Source organism: Ostrinia furnacalis, unplaced genomic scaffold, assembly GCF_004193835.3.
Source record: "Ostrinia furnacalis isolate ACB-3 unplaced genomic scaffold, ASM419383v2 OfSCF7123, whole genome shotgun sequence".
NCBI classification, from domain to species: Eukaryota; Metazoa; Arthropoda; class Insecta; order Lepidoptera; family Crambidae; genus Ostrinia; species Ostrinia furnacalis.
In genome coordinates, this window is record NW_021137362.1 from 40318 (window position 1) to 57564 (window position 17247).

Consider the following 17247-nt stretch of genomic DNA (forward strand, 5'->3'; position numbering starts at 1 on the left):
CAAAAACCAAGGGTATACTACACTCACCTCCCTATCATAAACAATATCCACAGCCAGCGTAACCGGCACCAGAGCGAAGATCATGCCCATAAAGATGGCACACACCACGTTGCCCACGTTGAACTCTTCTTGCTGTTCCGTCTGTTGGAACGGGTGGGCCAGCACCTCGATCGGCTTGAAACTTTCGAGGAGACCTGACGCTGACATTAAAACCCTGGAAAAGAATAGAGATTAGCTGGTGATAGTTTTTTTCAAAGACTATGCCAAATGGCAGTACTTAAGGGAATAAACAATAATTTTATAATAATACATTAACTTAAAATACTATAATTTAAAAATTACTAATGCAGTACTTAAGTAAGTACGAGTATGTACAATTTGAGTTTTTGAAAAAAAGGACGTTTTTTTTATGTGACAGGAGGCAAACGAGCAGACGGATCACGGTAAGTGATTACCGTCGCCCATAGACACCCGCAGACCCAGGGGCGTTACAGGTGCGTTACCGGCTTTTAAGTTAAAGATACGCTCTCCTCTTGAAAGCTTGCAGGTCGTATCCGTCCGGAAACACCGCAGACGAAAGTCCATTCCACAGTTTGGTTGTAGCACACTTATTCAACCCGGAAAGGGATCGTAACCGTATCAACTTGAGGCGGTCAGTATTCTTTGTATGAAACTCCATACTGCAGTGAAGTGCACCGCTCCGTAACGTAAACGCCTCGCCTCGAGTTGACAGCGCGCGAAAGGCAATACGGTATTGATCCCTTTCCGAGTTGATAAATCTGCTATGACCTTAACAGGGCTTTTAGGGCGGCTACAATAATTAGTTACCAAGTACCAATATTTTTGACTTAAGAATCATTGATCAGATTGTTCTCAATTGGGACACAATAGGCACAATTCAACCACAAAGTACCAATCTAGTTCTTCGGAGTTATGTATCAGAATCACTTACCTATAAATACTATTGTCCAACAAATTGATAATGATAGGCAAACTGTGCGTATACGTGCTATTGTAGTAGGCCATTGCTTTCCCAAAACCTGGCACCAAGCTTCCTTTCAGATTGAATGCTCCAAAATTCTCCATATCGAGAAGACTCGAGAAGTTTCCGTCAAAGTCTATGATCGGATGAGCTCCAAGCATTTCGAGGGAATCCCTCAAGTCGGATACTTCTTTGAAGTCGTTCGTTTCACTGAATATTGCAATTGGGGTCTTATTGAAATAGGCGTTAGGGTCCAATTTGAGCGGCTGCATCCGAAAAAATACAATCTGTCTTGACTTCATGTAGAGACCGAGAGCGCAGGATACTGGAATGAGAAGAATTTACATGCATGATGACATCACAATTCAATGGACATACTTTTTTTAATCTTTCAAAACAATGATTACGACAAAGACGAGTACGATTATTTACATAATGAATGACCGCTCTTTTAAAGATCAACTGACCAATACATACAATAAAGGACAATGACCAAAAATGTAAGGTGTGTGGTCCAAATGTCCACCACTAACGAGACCTATGTAGTAAAATAGTCTACTAATACTGATTCGTTATAACCAAATCGCAATCAAAAATATGCTGTCAGTAAAAAGTTATGACTGAATGAAAAGTCTGTTTTTTACCTTTTCATCCGAAAAATGTTCATGATATCAGTCTATCCATTGCACATTTTGGACTAATCTACGCATGTTATGTCATGTCGCATATGGCGCGGGGTTATAGATGAGTTTTATTAAATATTATACTAGCTGTGCCTATGACTTTGTACGCGTGAAAATAGTTTGAATAATATTTCCCATTTTTACAACATTTGTCTTTACTGCTCCGCCCCTATTGGTTGTAGGGTGATGTTATTTATCCTAAAACTATCCTTGATAAATGGGCTATCCATAACAAAAATAATTTTTCAAATCGGACCAGTAGTTCCTGAGATTAGCGCGTAAACTACTACATTTTTTTAAACAGTCATAACTTTTTACTGACATCTTATTTTTTTTTCGTCTCATACTGAAAGTTAATCTCTATTTAATGGACTATAAGCCAATATAGGTCTCATTAGTGGTGGACATTTGGACCACTTTTGGTCATTGTCCTTTATAATAGCCAGCCAACAGCAATATCAATTTTCTATTTTTTTTTAAATTAGTCTATTTTTTCCACCTTTAAAGTCAATTTAGTCTTATATGATGGTTTAAAAATTCTTGGCGCCCAACGTGGTGTCATTGAAATATCTTTCATACCTATAGCATACATAATAATAAGGGGTCCCAAATCATGTAAATAGCATTGGCATATAAGGGTGCTTAGTAGACAGCGGCAACAATATAATTTAAGTCAGATTTAGACGTAAACAAAATATTGGCGCCCAACGTGTTGTTATTTGACAGATCATTTTTTTATTTTACCTAACTACCTATATTAAAGATACATGCAGCTTAAAATAAGGTGGGTTACACCTTGGCCTTAAATATTTCTAAGGCTAGGTTGTACAACCAAACTTAAAAAGGAGACAGATGTGAAACATTTTATGCATGCTATACAATATAATAATATTATACTTACTTATAGGCATGAAGATCATGACATACAGCTTGTAGGGATCCCGGATCATACGGACGGTCCTGATGTAGACCAAGGCGCAGAATGTTCGCCAACATGACGGGTTGGTTTTGACCAGTTCTCCTAGGGCGTCCACTGATACTGGCGCTTCAGGGGTCACCTGAGGAAATAAATATTGTCTTTTTGGAATATGTATTTTTATAACTATAAGCAACCGATAAGAGTGAATTTAACCAATGATGATTTTTGATACGTCTTGTTTAAATACCTCCGATGTTGGCTATATGCCCAACTTTAAGCCTCTGAAAATCTTTTGGTTTACCTACATTTTAATTTGAATGTATTATACCTATGCTTTCTTAGCAATGAGATGAGTTGACTAAAGTTTGTTTAACCAAAGGACACTGCTAGCCTGCTGCTGCTATTTATTTTCGAGGATCACCAACAGCTCATAATACTAACAACCTTTACCAGGTCATCGGTCTTTACTTGGAATAATAAAGTAATATTCATTGTTTTGCAATTCTTGGGGAGGATTTTGTGCAGCAATGGACATCTTTTGGCTGAAATAATGATGATGATAACGAACCTGTACCTTGACGTGCTCCACCCCATGTGTGGTGGAATGCAACACATGACTAGCAAGTGACGTCGTCTTCTGCTCCTAGATAAAGGGAATCCTGGAAAATTCGGAATTCTAGAATCTGAAGATTCAAAGATGATAACGAACCTGGTATCTGTAGGCAGTTGGCGTGGGCAGCGACGTGGCCTTCTGCTTCTGGATAAAGGGAATTCTAGAATCTGAGGGTTCAACGATGAAGACCAACCTGTACCTTGACGTGCTCCACCCCATGCGTGGTAGAATGCAGAGCATGGGAAGCCGGTGGTGTGGGCAGTGACGTCGTTTTCTGTTCCTTGTCGTTCAGTTCCTGGAAAATATTCTGTGTTCACGGGAGACCACAAGCTGAACGTTAGAACTGTGCAGGTTATTGTACATGAAGGTATTAAAGGTGCTATGATATGGGTAAATATTTTAATCAATAAATTTATATGGGTAAATATTAGTTATTGTTAATGCTTATTAAATTGGGAAGCAAATATTAGCCATTGTGAAAAATACTTATGGAAAATGGCAGCGGCATATGTAAGCAATTTGACTATAATTGAGACCATTGTTATTTCCATGGACCTATAAAAAAAGGCGGACGGAACTCGCGCTACAACAAAACTGTGACGCAAAATTTTGGCGTTTGTCTATTGTGTGAGTGAATTTAGGGATGCCATGTTAGCCAAAACATTTTACCCATTTATTTTAAGAAAAACATAGACCGGCAGATGTTACTTGGAAATGTAGACAGAATTATTATTCCGTGCCATTTTAAAAGGATGAAAGATTATTCCGTGCCATTTTAAAAGGATGAAAGGTGAATGCGTTGAGGTAGGCGCGAAATTTTCAATGTTCAAATTTTCTTACATTGTTTGCAAGTCAGTGTGTCAGGGTCAGGGTATGTACATAATGTTGATCAAAAATGATTCACGCAGTTACAAATTACGAATCTTGTGTACATTATAATCATAATCTTATGCATCATCAATATATGTATTATTATCTCTGATAGATTTTTTTTAACATACAACCTGACACTGACTTGCAATCAATGTAAGAAAATTTGAATTTCGCAGTTCCACATTTTTGGGAAGGATCAAATTTGCCTATGAAAATATATCCCATTAAAACACAATTATTATGATAAATTATTTTATTTACATAGTATGCGTAATACATAACTAAAAAGTTCTAAAATTATTATTAATTTCCCATGTTTCGGGTAATTTTCCCACGTAAATAACTGAGAACACTGGTCTTTGACGTATTATTTTTTCGAGTGAATGACGTTTGATTTCAATTGGGTACTTCTCATTTACACTCAAATTTGATGGTCACACAATAATAGTTCATAAATGCTATAAGTTAGAACAATAACTTTGAAATCAGATGATAAAATATCTATTTAGCTACATACAAAATAAATTTTATCGTAATAGAAGCAAAAATAATATGAAAAAATCACATGAAACGATAAAAAACGGGGTCATTTTTCGCGTTCTCATCGTGTCACACCTTCGGCATGAATATCGGAATCTCGGAATCTCGTAATATCGGAATCTCGGAAGATGAGATCCGATATTACAATTCCGATATTGAGCGACCCAATATCGTAATATCGGAATCAGATAAAGGTTTTAATTGAGACTTTAAACAAAGCGTTTAAACGCGCCAGAACCTGCTACAAAGCTCAAAGTACATAATTGGCAAAGACCAATGATTTTCTCATGTCTCTCAACATAACTTTTTGTCCCACTGTTCTGCGTACTATGTGCCCTGCCCATTGCCACTTCAGCTTGCTAGTCCGCCGGGCTATGTCAGGTCAGCGACTTTAGTTCGTAAACAGGGCTTCTCATTTCTGATTCGAACTCGTAAAGAAACACCAAGCACAGCCCTCTTCATAGCACGCTGTGCAACTTTGAGAGGCCACGTTTCCGAGCCGTATATTATCACTGGTAACACACATTGTTTGAAGACTTTCGTCTTTAAGCACTGAGGTATTTTGGACGAAAAGATGTTGTGTAGTTTCCCGAACGCGGCNGTAGGATTTGACGATTTACCGCTTTCTCGAAATTGAATCTACTTAGCTGAATCGTTTATCCGAGGTTGACATACTTGTCAACAATTTCGAAAATCAGGTTCCCAACCGAAAATAGGTAGGGCGGAACATGGTCATAAGCTTCGTTTTGTCCATGTCCAAGGCCTACCTGTTGGGAGACTCGATTAGGTCTTCGAGCATTGTGCCGAGGTCTTCCAGCGATTCTGCCCTAGTTAGCAAAACTGACGGCCGATGAGGCAGCAAGGTTCTGGATTGGAGGCCACGTACCGGAAAGCGCAGCATAAGGCTGCCATCCACAAGGTGGACCGACGACCTCATAAAGGTAGCAGGAAGGCGCTGGATGCAGGCCGCCACCAACCGGCCATTGTGGAAATTATTGGGGGAGGCCTAGGGCAGGTGACCCGGTTTTGGCCATTTTAAGAATTTTTTAGACTTTGAGGCTATATCATTTTACAGTTTTTGTTATCACGGACTTATTTCTTGTAAAAAGTGATTAAATATATTTATATCTAGCCTAAGAATACATTTTTTTTCATAATGATTCAATGGAAAAATAATTCTGTAGAAAAGAAAGAGAAATGGGAATTTGTGCCATTTTTGGCCAGCTTTACCCCATTTCTGGCCACAGTCATGTGCCAGTTCTGGCCATCAAAATTCATAAAAAAAAAACAAAAACTACTCGACGGATTTTAACGAAACTTGGTACAATTATTTTTCATACTCCTGGGCAGGTTATAGTATACTTATGGATTCCCACGGGAACAGGAATTAGCGGGAAAATCCTTTTGTATGAAAAATCTAAACTGCTTAAGTTAGACGCTTGAAATTTGGTATGTAGTAGGTACATTAGTAAACTTAAAGCTTTCTTACAACAAGGAATTCCCGAAATTCCCACGGGAACGGGAATTGCCGAAATTCCCACGGGAACGGGAATTGCCGAAATTGCCACGCGAACGGGAATTCCAGAAATTCCCACGGGAACGGGAATTAGCGGGAAAATCCTTTTGTATGAAAAATCTAAACTGTTTAAGTTAGACGCTTGAAATTTGGCATGTAGGTACCTTAGTAAACTTAAAGCTTAGTTACAACAAGGTATTCCCGAAATTCCCACGGGACCGGGAATTAGCGGGAAAATCCTTTTGTATGAAAAATCTTAACTGCTTAAGTTAGACGCTTGAAATGGCAATGCCAGACTTTGTATGGAAGGTGGTGTCTTTTTTTTTCGCGCGGCCATCGACCAAACTTTGTTTTTTGATTACAAAATAGTGTAATAAACCAAACTTACTATGACATATATACCTCTAAACTCAGTCTGAACTGAGTTACGAGCGTTAGAAGTTTGATGATTTACATACTAGATTTGCTTTTTGCGCGCAAGTTTTGTAAGAAATTGCAACCAAATATTGCGCTATTTTTTTATTGCGCTGATTCTGCTCCACACTGATGTCTGGAGCCTTTAATAGATGGTATTGTTTGTTTTCACATACAATGTCACTATTTTGTTGCAATTTCTTACAAAACTTGCGCGCAAAAAGCAAATCTAGTATGTAAATCATCAAACTTCTAACNTAGTGACATTGTATGTGTAAACAAACAATATCATCCATTATAGGCTCCAGCCATCAGTGTGGAGCAGAATCAGCGCAATAAAAAAAGACGTCACTATTTTGTTGCAATTTCTTACAAAACTTGCGCGCAAAAAGCAAATCTAGTATGTAAATCATCAAACTTCTAATGCTCGTAACTCAGTTCAGACTGAGTTTAGAGGATACATGTCATAGTAAGTTTGGTTTATTACACTATTTTGTAATCAAAAAAGTTTGGTCGATGGCCGCGCGAAAATAAAAAGACGCCAATTTCCGGCATTGTCTTTTTGAATGTCTTGAAAACATTGGCGCCCAACGTGGGAGTTCTCTTAACATGACTCGCGTAGGCACCTTTGAGCCATTAAAACACAAAAAGTCGGAAGCATAAGTGCGTCAAAATCACTGTTTTAGAAATTTTGGTATGGACTATTTCCACCTCTCATTCTCACCGCTGCAACTCTTGTGTAGCCAGGATCTACAGAAAATTCGGAGTACATACCTGTGGTGCTGTTGCCTCGCGGGGGGCGGGGTGCCGGCCACGAGAGGCGTGTGTATGCTGACGTCCACCGCCTCGGCCTCCGCCTCCGCCTCTGTCTCGGGGCACACTGACCCGCCGCCGGAGCCCCCTGACAAGGGAATACATGTTCGTAAATAAAGGCTAGAATGTCTTGGGGAAAACCAAACTGACCGGTAGTTAATAATAAGTTAATATTGAAGGGAAAATTAAACGAATAAAAAAAAAAATTAAATAAAATAAAAAAAAAAAACAAATAAATATAACACTAAAAACAAAAAAAAATATAACAAACAAAAATGTATAAAAAAAAACATTGTATACAGGGTGTTAGGTAAATGGGTATATGAGCCGGCACTAGCCCATGTTAACATGGTCATATAAATGGTATGGTGAAGTCAGAAAATTGATATTTTCATTTTAATTATTTTAATTTTCATACAAATCGGATTTTATAAAATTTATTTTGTATGAAAATTTAAAAAATCAAATGATGATANCGCTGTGGGCAAATGACAAGATTAAGTACACCATTAAATCAATAATTTCAAGGATACAACACTTTATTGTTTGACCTGGGGGCTTAGTGCGAGTTCACATCAAACGTCTTCACTAACAAATAATTTAGTCAATTATGTCGTCATAGTCATAAATTGCAATACAAAATCCTTAATTATTAGTTACTTTTCTTTTCTTTTTTTCGCTGAAAATCTCACTTTATTGGCAACACTGCTGTCTAGCTCAACGTGAAACATAATTTTAATTTTTTACATCCAAAAAGCAAATAATAATAATATTTATAAAATGTATAATAATAATGAATCTTCTGAGGGCTTAGTGTAAGTTTACCTCAAACGTCGTCACTAGTGAGCGTGTAAAATAATTACCTACATTAAATGTATGACGGATTGTACAGTAATGCGCCCCTAGTGGAAACTTTCAAGAACTAAACTTTTCATTTAATTTTTTAACACGCTCACTAGTGAGAACGTTTGATGTAAACTGATGATGATGTAAACTCACACTAAGCACTCTGTTGCCATTCTTCTTCTATTCCTATTACTTACCTTACACAGCCTGCCGCCTGACTTCCACCGGTCAGCTGCTAGTAGTACAGCACCGCTGACCGGTACGTGGAACAGCATGGCTGCTATCAGCACCCACACTTCTGCTGTGAAGTAGCTGGACAGCGCTGGCGTGGTACATAACCCACGTAGGTTGCACGTCAGGTATACTCTGGGGGTAGTTAATAATTTTAGAATAGTAAAATAGAAAGAATACCTATACCTAGTAGTCTTCATCTGAATATATGTAGAAAAGGTGCTGACTCAGTTAAGCTTTAAACCTACAATTTCATTGCGGGCCATTGGGCTTAACTTTCTCCCGCAACAAACTTTATAAACTTCACTGGTTGGGTTTGTATTGGCGGTGAAGCTGACGATCCTGGCTATACAGAAGTTGCAGTGTTGGGAAAGAGAGGTGGGATTAGTGCCGTTTAAAGATTAAATTGTAACATTTTGTAAAAAGCTTTAAGGATACAATGAATCAATAGTTAAGAATCTTTTTATAGTCTAGGTAGATAATTCAGAGACGAAGGTTTACTTGTTAATGGTCTTTATGTTTATTTACAACCAAATAATATCATTAGTGTTGTGGTTCAGCAATATAATGCCAATGGTGTTGATTTGATCACACATTTTAATGCACTGGATTTTTATTTAATATCACTATTTTGAGGTAGATAGAATAAGATGGAATACTCTATTAGAAGAATAATAATTTTCCAAATAAGATAAAATACACTTACCTATCAACGTAATAGATGATTGCATAAGGTATGTACATAACATCCAAGAAACTAAACACTAAATGAAGATAGAACGCTATATCGCTACCTGTAACAAGAGTAAAAGTCATTAAAACATAAATGTCTTTTTATTCGTATAATAACATGAAACAGTAACATTTACTAGTCATTAAATAACTGACTATGAATCGTTCGAACGAAGAGGCGCCCCACCATTCTTCCACTAATATTTGAGTGTTATCGGTACACGCTAAATTATCCATGAGTGCACACGCACACTACAATAATGCCGCTCGGATTGTTTGGATCAAACTCCCCGCACCCCGCGCGACCGAGACCAAAAATTGGAGGGGCGCGTCATCGTGGATGGAACAATCTACATTATAACCTAACAGACAGAGATAGCCCCCCTTAATTGATATTTATTGTCCGTGGTGCATAATCTTTTCTTAAAGGTTTTAAACCTTTGTTTGTCATCTGTCATCCGCTTTGCAATGGAGGGAAGTCGAACCTTAATTTCGAACTCCTCCTATGTTCATCTGATTAATTTCGTTGCGGGTCCAATGACACTTTAACTTTCCCCCGGGACAAACTTGACCTTCATTGGTTGGGTTTTATGGCGGTCAAGCTGTAGATCCTGGCTACACAGGAGTTGCAGAGGTGGAAACGAGAAGTGGGAATAGTCCCTTTTAACCTAACAAACTTACCCCATTTAAAAGTATCCATAACAGCGACCAGTATAAACGGTATGACGCCGACCCACGTGGTTATGTTCGGCATGATGCTCTGAGCGGAGTCCATTTTGTCGAACACGTAAGACAGGCACGTGTTGAACAAGATGGCTGACGGGCTGTATAAGATGAGTAGGAAGCACAGCATCATGATGGCGGAGCCGTTGGTCAGGCTCGGGATGTCGTTGAGGATCACCTGGTTAAAGGAAAATTAATGTGAACCAACTACGATACTCTAGTAGCAGAGTTAGGGGCTGACACTGTATAGGTTCGTTGCCGACACGACAACAAGAAGAAGAAGTGGAAATTTTATTGCATGCGAAATTATAGGTACAAATGGTAGACATGATGCCAATAGGCATTCTCTGCCAGCTTTTCGTTTCATGAGCCATTCGCAGCAGACACTGTCTTATTTAACTTTACAATAGGTAACTGAATAATAATAGAGCAAAAACATGAATATGATCTAAAAGGGTCATGAATGTTAAAAGTGGTTTTGTTTTTGGCTAAAGTGCATACTCAATAATAGTTTTGACAGTAAAATTCAATCAAAAGTGGTTTTAACTAAGAGCATTGGTCAATACCACTTTGATTATTGCAGTCTTGCTTGATTTTTGCAGTCAAAAGTAGTTTTGACCGGATATGAGTTTTGAGTTAATTGTGCATGTATGTCTACTTACTAGAACTAGTACTCCTGCGCTTGTGATGATCATGATAAAGATCAGGATCGTGAAGTAAGTGAGGAAGTACATGCTCATCGACAGCCCGTTCACCCGCAACTGATTCTTGGCTTTTATCTGAAAATATAATTTATTTATTTATTTATTTCCACACACATTATCACTATCTTTACAGGTACTTAAAACCTAATGCGATAGCATAACTTAATCTAGGTAGGCTTAATAATAACTTAAAAACTAACCATACAGTATCTATAATGTCATTATCTTCAAATACTTTTCCTAGGAGATCTACATTGTCAAAATAACATCGTTTCAGTCAGTGACAGACCACTCTTAGACGCCAATGAGACCTTTCCTAAAGAGCACCACGAAGTATGATCTCTAGCTTTTTTATCCAGCTGCAGCCAGTTGCAGGAAGTTGTCAGTCTAATGGCTGAGCGACAAAGCGCCAATAGGCTAACGGTTGAGGCATCAGACTACCGATTCTAGAATTTCAAAAGAATGCTAGATCAGTCCCTGTCGACTGCAGCACTATTGGAAAAAATAGGCTATCCTAAAAGGCTGCTGCACTCACCTCCCTATCATAAACAATATCCACAGCCAGCGTAACCGGCACCAGAGCGAAGATCATGCCCATAAAGATGGCGCACACCACGTTGCCCACGTTAAACTCTTCCTGCTGTTCCGTCTGTTGAAACGGGTGTGCTAACACCTCGATCGGCTTGAAGCTTTCGAGGAGACCTGACGCTGACATTAAAACCCTGGAAAAGGGGCATAGATATTAAGTGATAGTTTTCTTCAAAGACTATGCCAAATGGCAGTACTTAAAGGATTAAACAATAATACATTAACTTAAAATTACTTAAAAACTATAATTTAAAAATTACTAATGCAGTACTTAAGTAAGTACGAGTATGTACAATTTGAGTTTTTGAAAAAGGACGTTTTTTTTTTATGTGACAGGAGGCAAACGAGCAGACGGATCACCTGATGGTAAGTGATTACCGTCGCCCATAGACACCCGCAGACCCAGGGGCGTTACAGGTGCGTTACCGGCTTTTAAGGTGAAGATACGCTCTCCTCTTGAAAGCGTGCAGGTCGTATCCGTCCGGAAACGAAAGGAAAGTCCATTCCACAGTTTGGTTGTAGCACACTTATTCAACCCGGAAAGGGATCGTAACAGTATCAACTTGAGGCGGTCAGTATTCTTTGTATGAAACTCCATACTGCAAAGCACACTTCACCGCTCCGTAACGTAAACGCCTCGCCTCGAGTTGACAGCGCGCGAAAGGTGATGACAGTTCGCGAAAGGCAATACGGTGTTGATCCCTTTCCGAGTTGATAAGTCTGCTATGACCTTAACAGGGCTTTTAGGGCGGCTACAATAATTAGTTACCAAGTACCTTCCATTATTTTAAAAATGATTGAATTATTCAGATTGTTCTCAATGAGGGCTATCGTTTTAGCGCTCACCAGTTAGCGCCACTGTAGAGTAAGGTCCTGTCACTTGCTAGTAGCGAAGACAGTGGCACCAACTGGTGAGCNCAAATATGTCTCGGAATGCAAATGGGAACCACAACCTCTGGAAGGCAACAAAGTACCTCCCTCAAAGTTTTCTCTGCTTATTAGGTCCGATAATACATGAGTGCGAACTGACAAGAAAAATCTCAGACCTTTGCTACATGACAAGCCGGTTTATTTAAACCCATTGACACGGATAATCAAAAAAATCCACAACTCAATCAAAAAAATAAGATCAAGCATTGAACTTGATCCGAGACTTGCAGGTATAATGCCTGCCTTTGATTCATCCGACCGATTTCGGTCATGGTGACCACTTCGACTTAGCTGTCTTAGCGGCGCTGGTGCGCCCGAAGATGACTTACCTAGCCGATCTTCGCGGCAAACTCCTCGGTTCAGTTGTGCGCTGCTCCTTGAATTCGCGGACTCGCCTCTACACAACACAATCTCCCGCCATTCTAGGTGCTGTGCTGCCAAACCTTCCCATTGTGATTTGAGAGGGCCCATTTTGCATCTTTTCGTATGCTGCTTCTGGACATATTTGTACTTGACTATCTGAGGAGTTGACCGCCACGTTTCCGCTTACCCTCCTCAAGTTCAAAGTAGAAGATTGATTTCTACTACGCTAATTGAGGACGAAAGACGCAGGAGGACAAAGTGACTGACGTAGCCCACAGAATCGCTAAAATCAAGTGGCAGTGGGCGGGGCACATATCTCGTAGAGCTGATGGCCGCTGGGGCAGTAAAGTTCTTGAGTGGCAGGCAACCACGAGCCGAAAGACGTAGCGTGGGCAGGCCTCCCACTAGGTGGACCGACGATTTGGGGAAGGTCGCAGAAGTGCCTGGATGCGAGCGGCGCAGGACGTCTTTCGGCTGAAACGAAAGAACTAACGCTAAGAGAGATGGATAAACTAAAGAAATAGCAAAAATGAACCCTCGTAAAGCACTTGCATTTGATTTGATCACCATGAAGTCCGTGGTCTTGACAATGACCACACTGAGTGAGAACCTCGCAAGTCTCTTAACTTTGGAAATGATCCATAAGACTGGCAAGTCGCCTAACGAATTCTCTTATCGCTCAATTAATCTGACATTTGTATTGTTAAAATTATGGAAAAGGATCATTCTTGCTCGTTTATTCCCTTGTTAGGCAAGGGAATAAACGGAATAAACGAGCAAGTATGACCCATGTAATATACCTACCCGACCATAAATTTTGGCAGAAACCATACCAACCATAATCAGTACAATGTTTGGAAAAGAAAGAATCCTGTACGTCTGCTTTCGCTGCGGCTTCAGCTGGGTTTATCACAAAGGACTACTCTATGAAATTAAAAAGTACCTTTTAGCACACTTCTACTACCTGCTGATGGATTCTTATCTCAGTAACAGACAGTTTAAAATCAAACTCGGTGACAAAATCTTCTCTTTTTACCTGCAGAGCTGGAGTACCCCAGGACTCTGTACTTGGTCCGATACTCTATAACATCTACTAGTAAAGTAGCCCACACACCAGAAAGCTGCGGCCTTCCCCAAATGTAACTGTGATCTTAAAGTGACTAGACTGTTGCAAAGTCAGCTGATTGGCTGACCAAGTGGCGCATGTAATTAAGCCTCGAAGTCTCACCATATTATCATTTAAGACGTGAAACGTATCCTCCGGCCAATCTAGACCTCAACCCATTGCTGCAATCAACCTACATTAACATCCTGGACCGTAGGATAACATAGAAAGACCATAAATATAAATAAACAGAACTGAATAATTATATTGCACTAACAGTCAGCTAATCTAACATTAACTATGTGCCTCCAAAGAGCTCAAAAATACATGTTAAGGGTACTTTTATCGGCACATTGGTACGCTCGCTTAGGAAATACACGAGAACCTCATCTCAGCCAAACCCGCTATCCAAATATCAAAGTATCTATGATCAAGAAAGCTAATTTACTAGGATAAACCACTGCTCTAGTGGCTCAAACCCCAACCAACTGCAAATCACCTGATTAGTCTTGACGACGGATACTAAAAAAGCAGATTTTAAAAAAATACCCAATTAACAAAGGTCAAACAAGGTCACGCCGCCGACGCCGCCGCCGCCGAGGTCAAAAAGTCGGCGCGCCGCCGCCGGCCAATTGTATATCGGCGCCCACCTCTAGTCCGCGACTTATTACATGCTAATACCATTATAATCTGAGGATGCAACCTGTAAGCTTGACGCGCTCCACCCCATGTGTAGTGAAATACAACACATGTCTAGCAAGCGACGTCGTCTTCTGCTCCTGGATAAAGGGCTCCAAGGGTTTCTAATGGAATTCTATAATCTGAGGGTTCAACGATTATGACGAACCTGAGTAGTAAAGTGAATTGCGTGACTGGCAAGTGACGTAAGCAGCGGCGTGGCCTTCTGCTTCTGGATAAAGGGAATTCTAGAATCTAAGGGTTCAACGATGATGACCAACCTGTACCTTGACGTGCTCCACCCCATGCGTGGTAGAATGTAGCGCATGGGAAGCCGGTGGTGTGGGCAATGACGTCGTCTTTTGCTCCTTATCGTTCAGTTCCTGGAAAATATTCTGTGTTCACGGGAGACCACAAGCTGAACGTTAGAACTGTGCAGGTTATTGTACATGAAGGTATTAAAGGTGCTATGATATGGGTAAAAATTTTATTCAATAAATTAATATGGATAAATATTAGTAATTGTTAATGCTTATTAAATTGGGGAGCAAACATCAGCCATTGTGAAAAATACTTATGGAAAATGGCAGCGGCAATTGTAAGCAATTTGACGATAATTGAGACCATTATTATTTCCAATACTTTTAATTTTGCCAGAGCAATTCCACTACGTGACATCTTCATCAATTTCATTAGTAAGTTCTTCTTCTTCTTTGGTTTATGGCGATAAACCATTAGTAAGTTAATTCTATTAGCAAGTTCGCCAGATTTGATTGAAATAACATCAGCTCATGTGACATTTCTCTATTCTTCAAAATACTTTTGACTGTAACACTGTCAGTGGAACTGCTCTGTAGGTAGAACCTTAAAATCAGATGCTTTAATATCAAGCTTACACCTGTATTCACAAACATTACTATGAGGTGTCACAGTCACAGTTGTCACAGTGCGCGTGGACGCACAGGGTCCCAAAAACCTGTTCATAGACAATACTTGAGTGGCAGAGTGATGCTGTGCTTTTGACTTCGCATAGCGTTGCTGCTTTACTTAAGCAAGCATCGTTTGTGAATACAAGTGTTATGCCCATTTTCACCATCAATCCCTAATTTTTAAGTGACCCCTGTGGTAACAAATAACAGGAATTTTATTTTCATAGGGGTTCACTAAAAAATTAGACATTGATGGTGAAAACGGGCATTATGCCCGGGATTATGTACGAGCATTATGGCATGGTCCCCATAACAGGAATTTTGTTTAAATAGAGGTAACTTAAAAATTAGAGATTGAGGGTAAAAACGGGCATTAATATTTATTGAGTGATACTTCATCGTTCATTCTTGCATTATAAACTGGAACCTCACCTGATAGCTCAAGGTCTTGCTCTGCAAAGAGAGACTCCTGGAGAGCGCCCGCGCTCTCACAAGCTTCACTGAAGACACGCCTTCCACCGTTTCTGTCTCTTCTGCGTTCTCTCCTTCTAGACTTAGGAATACTTCTTCCAGGGTTGTCATTGAAACGCCGTAGCTGGTTATACCTTTAATAATAATAACACAATAGCATTAAATCATCATCAACAGCCCTTTACAATCCACTGCTGGAGGGTTATAAATATAAAATATAAATATAAATACCTGAAGCATAATTTTTAGGCAATGAGACCTAATGTTACTTTTTACTTCAAAATTCTTTAAAGATGACCTACACTGAACTGTCCCCACCCGTTACATTGACAGGGGGCGCTACCATCGTTTTTCCAACATGGCAAAAATCGGAACGGGTGGTGCCCCGCTGCAATGTTACGGGTGGGACAGTTCAATGTGTTGGGTCTATATTTTTGTAAAACTGTCAAGGGTCTAATATGCCACTTCTGAAGGGCTACTCCGAAATGCTGTTTACGTAGTTTCGGTTTTATCTGTCACCGTTTCTCATGCTGGCATCTTGCTTTGCGTGAGAGAGATAGCAAATTCGAAACTACGGATAAAGGTTTTTCAGAGTAACCCCGCTGGTGTTCTAAATTTTGTCTTAAAATTTTAAAGAGAAGTCTATTGCCCGTATTCACAAACATTACTATGAGGTCTCACAGTGCGCGTGGACTCACAGGGTGACACACGAACCAATCGCAGAGCTCTATTCAACGCTGTGCGTTCAATTTGCTGCTTCACTTAAGCAAGCATCGTTTGTGGATACGGGCGCAAAAGATAGTGAATTATTTGGAGGACAGGTAAGTGGTAACTTTAAATCCTAAATAGCATTAAAAACTTTCTTATATTACAGAAACTTGCCTTAGTAAGCTTATCACATAAAAGGTATGTGATTCAGGAACAATCAGTTTATCCAGCAACTAACTAGTAAAAGGAAATCATAAATCACTCACCAAGTCGATTAGTCTTCTCCTTAATCTCATGCTCAATAGCATGGAACAATGGAGGGAACAGGTGTACAGCGTAATGTGGCAGAATGTAAGACAACTCCCGCCCATGCCTTCTAGCTTTTTCTGCTCGGGGCACGTGACCTCGCACCAGGCGAGTGATTTGGTGCTCTCTACATGCACCTGGGGAATAAGCAATCGTATATTATTAAATAAGTAATTAAAAAAGAGCGAGCAAAAGAGTTTAGGACTAACTTGGGCCATTTTTCGACAATCAATAGAATCCAATCGCAGTTTAGCCGCCTGTCACGGTCATCTTCTGGGAGCATCGACATAATATCATATTCACCTCGTAAATTTAAAGCTGTATTGCATGACTTGTTCGTTTCGGATAAATAGTCTATAGATTGGACTATGTATCCGAAACGAACTGTAGACTCTAAACATGATTTATGTAAAAGAGAAAAGAAAATTGAAATTGTGTTTGCCTTATATTAGTAGTACACTTATTTGCATGCCGTGGCAGCCTTTAAGTAAGGCAACACCACATAATGTTTGATGTATTAAGGTTATATTAGATAAGGTGTATGCTTTGTTGGCTGTCCTTAAAATAAATAAATAAATAA

At 39.6% G+C, this 17247-nt stretch overlaps 1 protein-coding gene across 1 annotated transcript in view; it reads right to left on the reverse strand.

Annotated features, from left to right (window-relative positions):
* Positions 1–16804, reverse strand: part of LOC114363459 (ATP-binding cassette sub-family A member 5) — a gene marked incomplete at its 5' end in the record, with an annotated part of 42622 nt that extends 25818 nt beyond the window's left edge. Inside the window, 6 exons of the mRNA XM_028319183.1 lie at positions 28–214; positions 953–1307; positions 2567–2723; positions 3391–3492; positions 15615–15787; positions 16628–16804. Coding sequence (XP_028174984.1) covers positions 28–214; positions 953–1307; positions 2567–2723; positions 3391–3492; positions 15615–15787; positions 16628–16804 — 1151 coding nt within the window. The remainder of the gene's footprint in view (positions 1–27; positions 215–952; positions 1308–2566; positions 2724–3390; positions 3493–15614; positions 15788–16627) is intronic.
* Between the last annotated feature and the right edge of the window lie 443 nt (positions 16805–17247).